At 45.0% G+C, this 15,864-nt stretch overlaps 1 protein-coding gene across 1 annotated transcript; it reads right to left on the bottom strand.

Moving 5' to 3' along the window:
• Positions 1-171: 171 nt before the first annotated feature.
• camk1db (calcium/calmodulin-dependent protein kinase 1Db) lies at positions 172-15,048 on the bottom strand. The gene is made up of 11 exons (XM_071897446.2): positions 14,732-15,048; positions 7,356-7,487; positions 5,986-6,060; positions 5,545-5,683; positions 5,302-5,428; positions 4,930-5,005; positions 4,132-4,244; positions 3,893-3,971; positions 3,027-3,114; positions 2,736-2,898; positions 172-2,131 (listed from the first exon to the last, which is right to left on the bottom strand). Exons 1-11 carry the CDS (start codon positions 14,824-14,826, stop codon positions 1,980-1,982), a joined length of 1,239 nt encoding a protein of 412 aa, XP_071753547.2. The 5' UTR covers positions 14,827-15,048; the 3' UTR covers positions 172-1,979.
• Between the last annotated feature and the right edge of the window lie 816 nt (positions 15,049-15,864).

The raw sequence follows: 15,864 nt of genomic DNA, 5'->3' as shown, positions 1-15,864 counted from the left end.
AATACAGAAATATCTTTTACTCCAAGTACATTTCTGCAACAATATGTAATATATGCATACGGAGGTGCTTTTTTAATGCATAATAATGCTTTATATTTTGCTTTGTTTTGATGTTTTTGGAGAGAAAATATAAGGAAGGGACAACAATAAACACTCACGACCAAAGCAAACTTAGTTATTGAGATTTGTATTTACAGTAAACAGAGGCTCACCCTCCAAGTCGATATTCACTACAACAAGTTAGATAATTCAAGGTGGCAAAGCCCTCAATATTGGGCATGTTCTTGTGAAGTACTCTTGTTTCGTCCATGTGGAACGATTTTACATTAAATAGAGGTATCACAGAGAAAATACAGATAATTCAAAGACAGATTCCTCCCTTCTCCTCTCAGTGTGACCAGCTAAAGCCTTGGGAGAGAGCGAGATAGAGAGAGAAACAGCATCTTGCTGCTAAATTCGACAGGCTGGTATGAAAGCACAGTGATTAAACACAGAGTGTGTGAGCTGTTTTGAGACCAGCCACTTCATGAACGGAAGCAGAGCATGATATTATAACTACTGAACTGTACACTACTGAGCTGGCGATTCTGTAATGGGAGCAACCATTATCAAGAGAAATTTTGCATTCATTTGGTTTGTCATTTTCAATTTTAACTATAGATGTGAAATTACACTACAGTGATATACGCTTTCCTTCAGTCCAAATCTATAATGCATCATCAAGAAAATTAAGGGGAAGCAATCCATTCAGTATTAGTTGCATCATCCTCGCAATGACAACAATAATGGATTTTTTCAAATAAATCATTTGTCAAACTCTCCCAATGGCACATTAGAGTAATATGCAGGATTTGGGGGTTTTATTCATCAACTACGTCACCATCGTCACTCCAAACACCAGCGTTATGATCACTCTAATTGGGGTTCGGTTAGATTGGTTTGAAAGCACATCCCTGAGAACCGGTCACAAAGCGAGCACACATGGTTGCCCTCCTGTGGTCAAGGAGGACTTCACAGTAACATCAAAGTAAGTCAAATTCATCAAATAAAACGGCAATTATAAAGTAACAACTATTACATAATGTGTCTTTGTCGGTCGACGCAACATCTTTTCAGTTTATAATTCAGTCTAATACACATTTACACGTTTCTGTAAGTGGTATTCTTACAAAAGTCATAATATGTTGTAAGAAAATAAATAATCCAATACATTTCAATTAGGTCATTAGTACAATGCACTGACCATCAAAATTGCCCTTCTCAGCGCTCACACACACACTACTAAAGCACATGGTTCTGCTGATATTTTTGTTTTATGTCCAGATACCTTAAAGCAAAGAAATAACACATGTGCCATACTGTTGGAAATTATGACCCTGTGAACCATTGTAGCAATTTACCACAGCAAATTAACGAAAGCTGTCAAAACAACTAGAAATTCAGAGTGCAGATGATGGAGTCACTATTATTTACTGTAGCATGAAGCTCATATTTCACTTGCGTAACATTACTCCACTCAACAGTTCCAGGCAGAATATTCACACAAGGCATACAGTGGAGCGTCCTTTCTCAAGACGCTCACAGTCAAAATTACAGCAGCTTCAATAAAGACATAAAGACAGATTTCCCTTAGTGTGGCACGTCCCAGACCAGCTCCTTTTTGACTGCCAGACAGCCATGTTCCAGGCTACATGGCTTCCATAATGACAACCTTTGGTTTGGAGACAGTGAGCCTCTCCCCCTCTACACTTCCAGGTCTGTGTTACAGTAGGAAGGGAAGCACCGGGGTGCCGTGCTGAGCCGTGGTAAATGGAGCCGGGCCAACGCTCCTCAAGTTCCTCCCAGTGCACGAGCGGCAGCGACAGAGGGAGGAGGCGGGATGGGCAAACTGGGCGACGACGTTGACTTCTGAGGCCTGGGATGGTTTTCCCGTCTCAAAGCTCCGTTGTCTCCCAGCTGACCTCCCGCGGAACCTGGCGTCATTTAGTCCCTGTGTGGATGACCGTGACGGTGGAGGGTCGTGGTCGGGACTGGTCCGCCACCACCGACGGATCCTCTCGTACCGCAGAGGAGGCGTTAGAGTCCTGACTGTAGGCTTTAACTGCAGAGGGCAACGGGGCTATCGGGGGACCTGTGGGAGAACCAGAATATCAACAAATTGTATTTGCATCATATCATTAGTTTAGTTTTGTTTGACAAATGTGAAAAATACAACATATAGAAAAAAACAATGCATGTAACAAGGATGATGCATGAAAATCAGAGGCGTATTTCCAACATACTCCCTTAATGTAAAAAATATGGTGGTTAATCAGTGGCAGCATACATTAATATTATTACAACAATATATGATTATGTGCTACATTACGATTCAATACAAAAGCTAAAAAAGACATTGTTAAAATAACTACACAATGCAATAAACATTTCATGTAACACTGCAAACAATAACCATCAAATAAAGCACTGCAACAGATGTGGTGGGTATGAAAGCCTTGTCTTTAAGGATGCATAGTTCTGTTAAATTAAATGACACCAGATACACCCTAACAGCATGATTAACGTATCCAATTTAATTTAGAAAATTAATTGAAAATTATGTATCAAGAGAGCTTTTAAACGATTGCAAATCAGCTTAATGGAGAGAGGGCCAAACTGAACAGAGCTCAGTTGACTGTGGAACAAAAAGTTGGACAGGCTGAGGCTCTGCAGAGGGTTTCTGAAGTGTCACTCACAGTCCTTGAGGGAGAGAGGGGCGCAGTCCACAGACTGGCTCTTGGCTGGAGCGCGGCTCTGGGTGTTGGCCGAGGGGTTGGCGCTGTGAATGCTGCTGCCAAAGCTAGTGCCCAGCTGCAGGCGCCTCATGTGGCGAATCACAGCCGTGGCATTAAAGGCTTGCTGTGAGAGGGCAGGAGAAGAGAGGAGCAGAGAGAGAGAGAAGAGTGAGAGAGGCTGCAAATATAGAGAAGAAAAGGACTAGAATGTAATACTTTTTGTTCAAGGATGCTGAAGTCTCCTGTGCTCACCCTCCATTTGCTTTTGGCAAAGTTTTTCCGCATCTGTCGACTGACGGATTCGTGAATGTTCTTGCAGAGAGCAGTGTCCCCAGCAATCCTGAAAATTAAAGTCAAGTCCTTTTAGATAATGTGAACAACGATTAGCATACGGAACATGATGCTTCATTAAACAAACCAATTTATATTTGCATCTTTAATACCTTGGGAATCACCATCATCACACTATTTTCCTGTTAATGTGAATCCATCTGGCGCAGGCCATTTATTTTCACTCTACTAAAACATCTTCGGTTGATGAGGGTAAGCATTTTTTCTAGGAGCTCGGATATCACTTTCTGTCGCCTGCAACATAATAGCTCTGCATCCACTGCTGGTCTGATGCTTTCCCCAATGAAAGCCATTTCTCACCGCTATGACACCTGTTACCAGTGTCACAAACCACGTATTTGTATCAGAAGGACCACCTGCCCAGGACCCGAACGGCCCATTACCGGCTAACAGACCTATTCATATTGGTCACCTCAGCCGGAGACAGCAACCCACACACGCTCCCTCTCGTTAGCTGCTGCTCAGGCCTGGGAAGACATTCTAATTGTTCATTAAAGCCTCCACATTCTTCAAGGATCCTTCAGGACGCCAGCCACTAATTGGCAGCCATTTATTCAGCAGATTTCTCTCTCAGGGCCGGCGGTGCAGAGCGGAGCTGGGTTCGGGGCTTGGAGCCATGGCGACAGATGACAGTGGGAGGACATGCTCTCCACGACAAATGCGTCAGCCCGGCGATCTGCGTCATACTGCTGTTTTGTCACACCAAGATGTGTGGTTCCCTATGATTGTCTGGTTGGGGCTCAGTGTGGCGGCGGTTAGTTTCTCACCAGGGGTGCTGAAGGGCCTGGTCACATGTGAACCTCTTCTCCGGGTCCTTCTCCATTAGGCAGCTGATGAAGTCTTTGGCTATGGAGGGAATGTGAAGGTCAAGAATTTGAGAATATCTTCCAGACGTTGCCACAGCCAAGTATTGCCGACTATATTTGCAAACAACACAGTGTACAGGATGTGTATATGTTTGCACACAAGCAAACACACACACACACAGACATATGATATAGCTCACCGGAGTCTGATATGTCATCCCAATACGGTGCGTCAAACTCATAGTCTGCCTTGAGAATCTGCTCAAAGAGCTTTGAATCATTCTCGTCGTAGAAAGGAGGGTAACCGCACAGCCTAAGGAGACAGATGATTACACAACAGTCAGTGCGAGTGCTATTATCCAGCTGATGTTAGAAACTTTAACCCAAATCTAAAAGGATTTAGCGTGACTTAATCTCATTCAGCGGTGATTTGATCTTTCATATTGCATGTAACAGCAGTCGGTTCAGAGGGATTAAGGCAACTACACGAATACCAAGGAGAAACAAAATGGGACTAAACAGTCCATTTTCATATGATTTGGAAACAACGGACATGTCCATTGCAAATCTGCGCCATAAATCCACGGCTATTTATAAACAAACATTCAGCTGTGGATACGACTTGTGACGTTGATTGTAAAAGAGATGATTCCACAACAACCGCCCTGCACAGCTCTCATTTGTGAGGGCATCAGAAACTCTTTCACTTGATTACCTTAAAAGTCTTCACACCTAACGAACGGATAACGAGACTGGGGATTTTCTCCTCACTAACGAGCGTCACCACTTAACTTAATTAGTTTGGCAGCTTCGTGTAACACTTTCCACTGAAAGCTTTTTGGGGGCTGTAAAATAGGAATGGTAGGATTACATTGTGGGCATCCCTCAGACTACGCTTATGATCCTGCAACAGTGGTTCAGCATTGAATCAATAGGCAACACCTATAAAAAAATAAAAAAAAAGAAGGTGATATTTTTATTGAAAATTGAGCACTTACAGAATATAAGCGATGACCCCAATAGACCAGCAGTCCACAGCTTTGCTGTAGGGCTTCTGAGCTAAAACCTCGGGAGCTGGGAAAATGGAATTATTAAAAACAAATGGTGAGACAAACTAGTATTGATCGAATGAAACACTGGGAGCAGCTTTAGGGCAGCTAAGATCACCATGGCACAAAGGCTACAGAAGATGTGTGAATGTTGTATTTTGATCTGAAAAGAGCTGTTTTCTCATTACTCTGGTGATGGAAGATTGCCTGTGGCAACTGGTTAAGGTTAGCCAAAGGCTAATGGAAGATTAGATTAGGTCAAGTGCATCTCATTATGTCAGTAACTTTCCACCAATCCCAGAGCTCAGAGGGCAGGCTCACCCACGTATCCTGGAGTCCCGCAGGCGGTGGCCATCACATCACCTGTTCCCTCCATCTTAGACAGGCCAAAGTCACTGATCATGATCTTTGATTCATCGTGGGGGTTGAAATACAGCAGGTTCTCTGGCTAGAAACGGAAGGAAGCAGTGTGGGCGTCAGTGAGTATGAGGGTGAGCATGTGTACGTGTGTTCACATGGTCTCATGTACTTCTGAGTGAGTGTGAATATTAAGAACTGCGATACCTTCAGGTCTCGGTGTACTATGCCCATGGAGTGGAGATAGTTGACCGCATCCAAGACCTGCCGGATGAGTCTGCTGGCATCCATCTCTGTGTAGAAGCCCTTCTCCACGATGCGGTCAAACAGCTCACCTCCAGACACCCTGACAGCACATATGGAAAATCAGCAAAAATTTTAATACATTTTTCAGTAAAGCTTTAGTCCATCTATAGAATACATGCTGTCTACAAAACAGTGCTGTTAAACAATGACACGTACATCTTTTAAGCAACATTGTGCTGGCATTCACTCCTACTCAGAGGCCCGTCTAAGGGCAAAGATGCCTCAAGGACACTGTAAATGCTTATTCAAGCGAAAACCACAATACATTATCAAAATGACCAGCCAAATGGATAGCAAGGGGATGACTCAAGTCTAAACAATGCGGTGGGTTGGTGTACTTACAGCTGCATTATGAGGTACAAGTGGTTTGAGCTCTCATAGATGTCCTCCAGAGCCACTATATTCTCATGCTTTATCCTGAGAGGGAGAACAGGAAATTCAATTCAGTTGCTGTCAGCCTCTGTTCATTTCAGCACAGTCCACTAACCAGGTGCAATTACCCCATTCTTTTGTTGAAATGAAGCCCTGCCATGTAAACTTGCTTCCCACATTCTGAAAAATAAAGTGTTTTTCAGTTTCTGGAAAAGCATCTTGCTCTACATGTGTGTGTGTCTACCCGCGTGTGTGTGTGTGTGTGTGTATGTGTTCACAATCCTCAAAATGAACCTGGTATAAACTGTATGCTCTGCACAAAGCGGGCCACATAAGGGAGAAAACCTTTTTGTGCATGATGGAGAGCGGGGATTCTTGGAGGATGCTAATCAGTGACTCACGAAGCGGCAACCCCCGCCAGCGGGAGCGCCTGAAGAAAAGAATATAGAATCAATCAAGGTGCTGGGAGTCTGTGTCCAGGCAACCATCCAGCAGGGTTAAGGTAAATGCACAAAAAAAAAAAAAAGGAAAGGAAAAAAACAACCTCCGAGCAGATATGCTGACGACGGAGCATATTCAGAGGGGCAGGTGGGTGAAAAGGAGAAGGTGGGGGCGGAAGAGGAGGAGGAGGAGGGAGGAGGAGAAGGGAGGGGAGGGAGGGAGGGGGTCTCAAAGGACTAAACAACCTCCGCAACTTCCTTTCTCAGTCCCGTTTGGGTGGCCGGAACCAGAACGAGGTTGTTGTTTCAGGGTTGCGTGTGATTAACGAAGAGGAGTAAGGAAGTGCGAATGCAGAGGAGAGGGAGAAAAGGGGATGAGAAATTGAGAGAAAGAGAAAGGGGAAACTGGAGTCAAAGGATAGCAACTGTAACCAGGCAACTACGCCCAACAACTGGCTTGCTCTCGTCAAGAGTGACTGATAACTGAGCCTCTCAGGGGAATTACCCATCAGGCCCTGGAGGAGAATGGAGTGTCACCTGGTGTCAACACAACACAATCCTGTCCTGTGTGTGTGTGTGTGTGTGTGTGTGTGTGTGTGTGTGTGTGTGAGTGCAAGTGAGTGTTAAGACAAAAATTGGGTGGATAGATGGGATTCGACAAGGTGGATAGATGGGATTCGACAAGGAAGTCACTTTGGCTCGGCAATGGCTGTTAAATAAACTGTGCTGCATTGGCATCCCAATTCCAAGCCATTACTCAGTCAGTGGATGTGCGCCAGCCAAAAAGGAGAGAGACATAAGAGACACAAGTTTCCCAGTGGATGTCGCAAGGTGGTGACCCTTTTTAAAGTGTTGTGCTTTTTCAGCAAAATCCCCGTGGCGGCGTCACGCGGTACCTACTTCCTAAGCACAGCGATTTCGTTTTCAATGCTGGTCTCCTTCCCCTTCAGTGCTTTTTTAGGGATGCACTTTATTGCAACCATCTTTCCGGTGGCCTTCTCCCGAGCCATCACCACTTCGGAAAATGCACCACTGTGAAACACACAAAGAGAGAGAGAGAGAGAGAGAGAGAGGGAGAGAGAGGGGGGGGGGGGGGAGAGAGAGAGAGAGAGATACACGTTAGTCAGCTTTACATGAGCTCAGGCAATATTGACACAGAAAACCTATGCTCAGTGAATAGATGGAGGGCACTCAGAGGCAGACAGGATAAAGTACACAAACAGCATATTGTGAATATTTACTGAGAACCAACTAAGTCCCTGACTATGAGCAACAGCCTTCTGTGTTGGCTTATGGTTGGTGCATGTGTGTACTTGTGCGCAGCCAATAGCATGGCAAACACTTTTAAAACCTCTAAAAAACACCCATTTAGGACGGCAGATAGCGTGTCTTCCTTGGCCATCTGTCTCTATACATGAAAGCCTTAAAAAAACAAATATGGAATTAAGGGAATATTTGCTCAAGCAATCTGTATCTGTTGCTATGATACCACATTCAGTCCACCTTAATAAATCTCTTTGAGCAGGCAACGTGATTGCTTTTTCCTTCTCATTTTCCCCCTCCACACCTTCGCAGGGACCTTTCCCCTTCAACCGTCCCCAGCAGGGGCTTGTGGTGAAGATCATAGACAGAGATTGAAGATTGAGGCTCAACGGTCCAAGTTCCGTTGACCAAAACAACTCGTGATCTAAAAGACTGGGCTAATCCTTGATCACAAACACACGCGTCCCGACCTCATTTAATATTTTCACCAATACTCCCTGGTACTTTTCAAGCCACCTCCGTGATTTTACATAGTTTCTTTCTTCTGCATATTTTCTTTTTCTCTTTTGCTTTTTAAATCTCAAACCCAGTGGAAATAAGTGGCTTGTTGAACATCATCAGTCATCACTACAAAGTTAGGGACGTGGAGAAACACACACACACACACCTGAATTGAGATTCACCTCTGCACTGTCTTTTAAAAAAGTGAGAAGGCTAATGTAGAAGGGTCTATTATGTTCTCGGTGTGTAATCAGTCCCTCCCAGCGGGCTCTAAACTCAGCGGCGCTCAGTCCACTAAGTCCCCCCGTGGTCATCAAATCCACGCTAATCCCCCTCTCTACCGTCCGCAGGGGGGGAGGGACAGGCATACAAACACAGACGCAGGACAAACACACTACCTGGTCGCAGAGCCGGGCCCCAGGTGTGATGAGGTGGAACACACTCGCTGCGAACAAACAGGACTGAGGGAGCTTGGAGCGGACGCCCTTCTGACTTTGACCCCATTCTGACACATGATGTGGGGCAATATGGAAATTCAAGGGCTTGTGTAAGTGAGGGAGTCGGGGCACTACAGGCTGGCATCACCCTAGCCTGTTACAGCACTATCTTCTTACTGCAGTCGATGCTGTGAGGAAAACGAGCATCATTTCTATTCAGCGCATGCAACCAATTTCCACAGCTGTGTGGACATTAGGAGAAGTACGAAATTCCTCCACCGCCACGCTGCGTCTGTGAAACGACTCTCTTGCATGTCTTTACGAAGCGCGCTTTCCGCTCTCTGCAGCAGGAGAAACACAATGATTAAAACCACAGGAAACCTGTGAACTCGCTGAGAGGGTGGTTAGAGCATGCAGCGGCACCATTTCTGTCCCCCACCTCAGCACGTTGAGACATAGCAGCATCACTTCCTGACAATGACAACATAACAAGATTCAAACACTGTGACTTCCCTCGCACTGTCAGCGCATCAACCATGACAAACTGTGGCGCAGGCTCCAATCGCATCCATTTTATTAATTCATAATTCACAGGAATCAAAAGGTGCAATCTCTGCTAGAGGCGCGCATATGGTGCTGCCGCCACCCACATATGCGTGCATACATCCATATGCACAGACGCAAAAACGCATCTACAATCAAGCATAGCTCAAAAACCTGTGTGACTAACAGGTACATCTACTTTGCCCCTAGAATAATCCTAGGTGTGAGCTGGAGCAGCATTAAGGGATGAGGGAAGCTCCATCTGAACTGGACCCTTGATTAAAGCTCATCTCAATCCATTACGTCAGATGAAATGATTGTATGGCTGCAAAACGTTTCTGACCCAGTGTCACACAGTGCACTCTGCCTCGTGGTCTCACTTGCTGCAATACAGCGGACGTACTGGTTCAGTTAGTTAAATACTACTACTTGAATTGTAAGTTCTTCGCAGAGTAACAGAGCTCCCTCTTCACAGCTCTTGGATCGCAGTATGAGCCGTGTGTGACAGTCTGCAGCCACACAACACCACCACACCATGTACAAGACAGCCAAGCCAAACTGGCTGACTAATGTGAAATGTGAATGTGGGCTGCATTCTCTGTGAAACCCACTGGAGGCTGATGCAGATGCAGAGCTCGTCCTGTACCAAGACACCATCCAGAAAACTTTTCAGGCAGTGACCTAGCTTGCGATCCCAGGCAATTATGTAAATGCTGAGCACTTTTGATGGAAATAAGTGTTTTCGGGGGATCTGTTTCTCGGGGACAGAGGCTGGCTTATTGACATTCACTGCCTGTGCTTGTATGGTGCTGCTGAGTAATCACGCTGAATCATCTTGTGTAAGACGCATTAGAGCAGCCCGTTATGCAACATATGGGATGGAAAAGTCGGAATTTGATAATCCAGGTGGAGCTTGTGCCAGTGAAACCCATCACACTCAACAGTCACCTTTCAGTGGTGCAATGGCAACTCTTAACCAGAAATATGACAGCTGATATTACCTATGCTTTGGGAAGGAAGCTAGGAAAATTGATATGTATACATAATTTACAACAACTTTTTGAAGGCTTCACAATGCAACAGAGGAAGAGGCTTCCCTTAGTAATACTGTGCACTAAAATGTCATATAAGAATAGAATTACATTTCCTGCAGCACTCTAGATGGGTGCAAAAAAATGACTTTCCTAGTATTGTTGTATAGCATCTTCTGAAGGGGAAAGTCATCAATTTGTTGCCTTAACGAAGCGGTTCCTTGTGGATACAGAGTACTGCTGGTTTTCTATCCTACCATGTAGTTAATTGCTTTCATCTGGCATCGCAGGTCTAATTGAGTCCCTGTTATATGGCTAGAATGAAACCCAGCAGGACTCGGCGTCCCGAGGACCGGAGTTGGGCCTTAACAGCATGTGGGACCTGAGGCAGCTTTCCTGGAAGGTTCGCCAGACTGTTGATTAAATGGAGAAAATAATCACTCAGATCTTTCCTGGAGGGTCAGTTCGCAGCCTGATAAGAGCTAATGCCGCTCATAAACAACTAAATAAATAAATAAACTGTCAAACACTCCAGAGACAGGTTTGGCAAAAACCTGTCTGAAGATACGGCTAAGCCAGAGATCTCATGGGAGAAGCAGATTTATTTTGATAAAGGCGATTACCGCCTCCTCTGCACAGATATGGAGTCGTCTGGCACAATTCAACTCCCTGAGAGGCCCTGAGGGGGACATGAACACAAATGGACACTCATGAAATGACTACGCATGCAACCGACATTATCTTGGGGAATATTTGACACTCCATCACTGTAGTTAGCAGTTTTCATGACAAAGTACCTCCTGCCATTAGTAGGGCACATTTTAGGTATATGTAGCTAGAGAGTGGTGGTGGGAAGTAGTAGACAGTGACTTCTGAGGGCTTCCATCATCTCAGTTGCCTAGCTGCCATTTCAGACACACTCAGGCTGCTTTCAAGGACCCAACTAGCCTCTCCACAGACTGGGTTAGAGGAAATGATCAATGCACCGAGGCAACAGTAGTTACTTTTCCACATCGGGGACAGGTAAGGCTTTTGGCAGAGCCAGGGTCAGCTTAACACCAGATGTGAAACCCTGCTTATTCATACATAAACTTTAAGACTATTTTCATCTTTGTTGCCAATAAGATGCAGATGGAATCACAGAGATGTGACTTTGAGGGGAAACGAGTGACATAAATAATGAGGTAGCTATGTTTTAGCCATCTTTGGCCCTGCAGTGGAAACCAAGCGAACAGCGAATCACTTTTCTCCACAATCTCTGAGAGAAATCCATCAACAGCATCACCAGTTAATGGAAATCTGGAAAACATGACAAAGCACTCAGGAGGGGTGCAAACAGAGAAGCATCATTTTTGGGAAGTGGTTCTTTTTAATACGCCCACCATTACCACCGCATTTAAATAAATAAAATCTCTGCACCCTTAAAAGTATTTCAAGTGAAGTATGTTGGTGCTAAAGGTATCTCAGACTAGCATGTCATCATCCCCGTTGTGAGCAGCAACTCTGCTTACGCTACCCATTTAGATCGCTTCCCTTTGGGGATCTATGAAGGTGCTCGTGGTGAGGTTACTTAATTTGCTCCCTCGGAGTATGAGCAGCTTAAGGCTCTGAAATTAGCCCCGAGGCAAGTGGCAGTCATGTAGGTGGACTGGCTTCGGTGGCGCAGATCTCATTAACTCACAACAGCTACCGCATGACAGAGGGAAGAAGAGTGGCCAAACCATTACTGGCACTGCTGCAGGCTTCCTATTCCCACACTCCTATTGATCCATGAAATCCAATCAATCATAACATTCACACAGAGATTGATCACCAGTGGCAGCCAACATTTAATTTGTCTCTCTATTTAGAACCTTTATTTGAATGTGCACTTTGTTTTGCATGTAAAATAGTATCCTGCTTTTTTCACATAGCCAAATATATTGTAGTATAATGCACATACTTTACATATTTTTATTTTATTGTAGTATAATGCACATATTTTACACATTTTTATATTTATTTCTTATAATTTCCTTATGCCTATATATATATATATTTATCTTCTAGAATGTGAGCAACTGCAACGAAACCCAATTTCCCCTCGGGGATCAATAAAGTATTTCTGATTCTGATTCTGATTCTGATATCACAGACTCTTACAGTCATAGCTGCTATCATTAGAGGCGATCAATTGGAGATTATGATGCGGGGAACAGCCACTGAGTTGATACAGTTTTGGTTGCCAAGAGGAAGCTACGAGGGGATGATCCCTTTTGGACGTCGATGGGGAATCCTGAGGAGGAACTTAACGTTGAAAAGGGGCGGAGGAAGAGGGGATAATCTATGTCTCTTCCTCTGTCCAACTCTCCTTCCTAGATCAGCCTAGTCTTAATCCCCAGACAAAGCTGTGGGCCCGAGCAAAAGAGGGCAGGAGCTCCGTAGCTTTCCTACTCTCTGTGACCCGTGGGCCCCCGCTGTGCAGCACTGCCTGCACAACAAGGCACTCCCTGATTAAGACACACAGGAGCTCTTAAAATGGGACTTACTTCAAAAGTAATAAGGACAAGTACACGCTGTACAATATGGAAGATAAGGATGAGCAATCACAAACTGGTCCTGTAGTTGTGTGTTGGGTTGTGGGCGAGGCTGTGTGTTCCTCCAACCTGACCATTGTTTGGACAGAAATTCATGATGATTCACTGGTGTTATTCAGAGGCTCTTTCACAGATAAATGAAAGCCTTGGGGAAATCAGAACTGCCTACAGGTTGTCTGATTGTTGAGTATGACAGCTGAAGTGCCGAGTGTGCCGTTACGAATCATCACAAATCGGTGAGAATACTATGATGCTGTTCTTCAGGTACAACGCGTCTGCGGTCACGCTGAACTGCAGATTCAAGAGGTTCAGCAGAACTAGGCCGTCCTGAAGGATGCCAAGAGGACACAACTTGTTCCCTGACAACAGAATCAAGGAGGTTACACACACACACAAAATGGAAGGAACACAGACCCACAGGTGTAGAGACAGAGGCGCCTTGTTAATAGCCATCCCAGAATAATATACTGTTTGCGATGGGGGGGGGATGGGATCATTTAGAGGCGAGGCACACATGAGTTTTGCATATTTGACGCCAGCAAAACCCATCAGCAATCCAGACAGCGCCTGTTCTATGTTAACATTTATGAATGGAGACCAGCTTCCATGTTTATTGCAGACCATGGTGACCACAGGCTGTTTTTTTTCGTTCAGCTTGACACCAATTTCCCAGGCCAAAAACCATATTTCCCCAGGGAGACTCCCTCCTCCACACAGGCCTCCTCCAACAATATAAACATCGCCACATCAAATTCCTCTCAGTCAGGGGAGAGGGAGGTGGCTTTGGGTCTGGCCTTCGGGCAGACACACCAGGAAAATGACCGATATAATCAATCGTCTGACAGATTTCTTCTCAACACACAGAAATCTACTTTATCTCAAGACTGTCAGCCCGATTCTTGTTTCCCTCATGTATGCATGAACGGCCCTTGACCAAATTCCCTTAGAAGTTTGAGTCTTCCATTTGGGGAATTTGCCCTTCAAAGTGAGCACTTACGCTCCCCTTCTGCTCCATAACTTATCCAGTGAAGAAAAGACATTAAGTCAAGCAGCACTAACAGTGGACTAAAATAAACTCTGGAATTTGTCCGCTCTGTGGTCCAAGCGCAAGAGAATAACTTGTGAAACAAGCAAGGAGCCAAACTGGTCCCCCAACTACACGAACAAGCCAAAAACGAAACCCAGCCTCAATCTAGTTCTCAAGTGTGGTTAAGTATGTTTGTTGTGTGAACAACTATTTGTGGCGCTGGTTCACATGAATTCATAAAGCCAGAAAGCTTGTTTCCCAGCTGAAATCCGTTCAAATGTTTGATGAACGAGTGTTTACAATCGCCGGCAAAGGCGTGCTATTTTAAAGCAAGCTTGTGCGATGTGGCTTGAGAATACATGAAGACATCACAGATGGCCCGTTAATTTGGGAGGGCCCAAGTTTACCTCATGATTTGTGTATGCAAATAGGCCCTGCTGGCTTTGTTTTGTCGTTACATTTTGTGCAAAAAGACCCCAGGTAAATGGCTGCCTAAACATAGCTCTACATGTTTCAACACTAATCTCTGGGAAGAATAAAAATACGGTAGTTTTTCAATGAAGTGTGATATAATGAGGGACACCATGCGTGTACGGCTTCACACACAATTGTGCCCCAAATGTTTCATGAGCAATTACTTCCACAATTAACTAATGACGGTCCCAGTTAAATTTCAACATTTCTGTTTTCTCGTGCAGTAACTTCAAAAGGCCCTGTCGCTATCGTCGTCGAGACATCTTGACTTAATTCAAGAAATATTCAACAGCTGTCAGTCGGCATTCATTTCCGTTATAACGAAACAATGTGTCATTGTTGTCTGTCGCTAATGGCACAACTGGATACAAAGTTTCAATTCAGAGCCTGTCGTGTGGCAACGCTACATTATCTTGTTACTCACGTCCCAAGGACTTCCTTGAAGTCAAATATCTTCTTGATATCATCGACATGCTTTTTCCAAGATCCATCGCTGGACTCGCCGTTTTCTCTCGCCATTTCGCACCGGGAGGGGAGAAAAGACGTGTGGGAGCTGGAGCTCACTACAGGCGTCTCACCCAGACAAAAAAGTAGTGCACTTCTGTATTTCGCCAAGGGTTTCCTGGCTATTTGTCAGCGCAGACTATCTTGCTTCCTCAGCCCATGCATACAGCCAGACAAGCCAAGGCAAGGAGGGGAGGTATGTCCTACCCCGAGAGGTTATTTGACTAATCTGTTTGACGTAGCGGATCCCGAGCTTCCCCACTATTCAGTTTTCTGTGATAGGGGAAACACAGACTCCCCCCGGCAGGATTCAGTCTCGGGCGACGGTGCGTTAAGGTGAGGTCGGGCTACTTGCAGGATGACACTTGGAAGTCAGTCGCATCCGAGCTGCTGTGCCATTGAGTCACACCGACCGCCCTGTGGTTGTTATAGCAATAGGAGTGGGAGGTTGCTGCTCCCGCCTATCTATCTGACAGCATGTACAGTGAACGATTTAAGTGTTCGCATTGCACCAAATCAATGACCCAGTGGAAACTATGCTGGACTTAACGGCGTGGTCGGTTGTCCCCAATGAACAATAAACTTTAATGCTGGTGAACGAGCACAATGTCACGTTTTTCTGTCGGGCTATTTCACAGTTAGACGCATCCTGATCAATGCAGTGATAAATAAAAAACGTGGGCAGGGGCGTAGCTAGGAATTATGGGCTCTGTGCACAGGGGGTGACAGGGCCCCCCCTCCACTTTCCTGTTTTTATTTTGTTTGCAGTTGTGGACATTTTATATTTTATTTTTAATTTGTTTCAAAACCAGAGCAGAGCGAAGTTACAGTTTAAAATATTTATAAATATACACTTAAGATCCATAAAAGGCATTTTAGTCCAGACACTTTAGGGGCCCTCCCCACAGCTTGGGACCCTGGGTAATCAGTACCCCCAAAAATACGGCACCCTAGAAGGTCGATAAACTATGACCTCCATCTTAAGGCAAACAACCACCAATATCAGCAAACAAGAAAATTTTTGTTGCTTCCCCTCCCCTAAACGCCCCCTTC

This window comes from Centroberyx gerrardi, chromosome 4 (genome assembly GCF_048128805.1).
Source record: "Centroberyx gerrardi isolate f3 chromosome 4, fCenGer3.hap1.cur.20231027, whole genome shotgun sequence".
NCBI classification, from domain to species: domain Eukaryota; kingdom Metazoa; phylum Chordata; class Actinopteri; order Beryciformes; family Berycidae; genus Centroberyx; species Centroberyx gerrardi.
Note: the sequence above shows the minus strand (reverse complement) of the source record. Positions and strands in the feature narration are given on the sequence as shown.

Bases quoted from the DNA above. Each gene is read 5' to 3' on its own strand.
- camk1db (XM_071897446.2), bottom strand. From the start codon at position 14,826: ATGGCGAGAGAAAACGGCGAGTCCAGCGATGGATCTTGGAAAAAGCAT. The intron at 6,061-7,355 runs GTAGGTACCGCG...TCTCCCTCTCAG, and splicing joins GAAATCGCTGTGCTTAGGAA to GATAAAGCATGAGAATATAG. The intron at 3,972-4,131 runs GTGAGCTATATC...TTCCCTCCATAG, and splicing joins GGATGACATATCAGACTCCG to CCAAAGACTTCATCAGCTGC.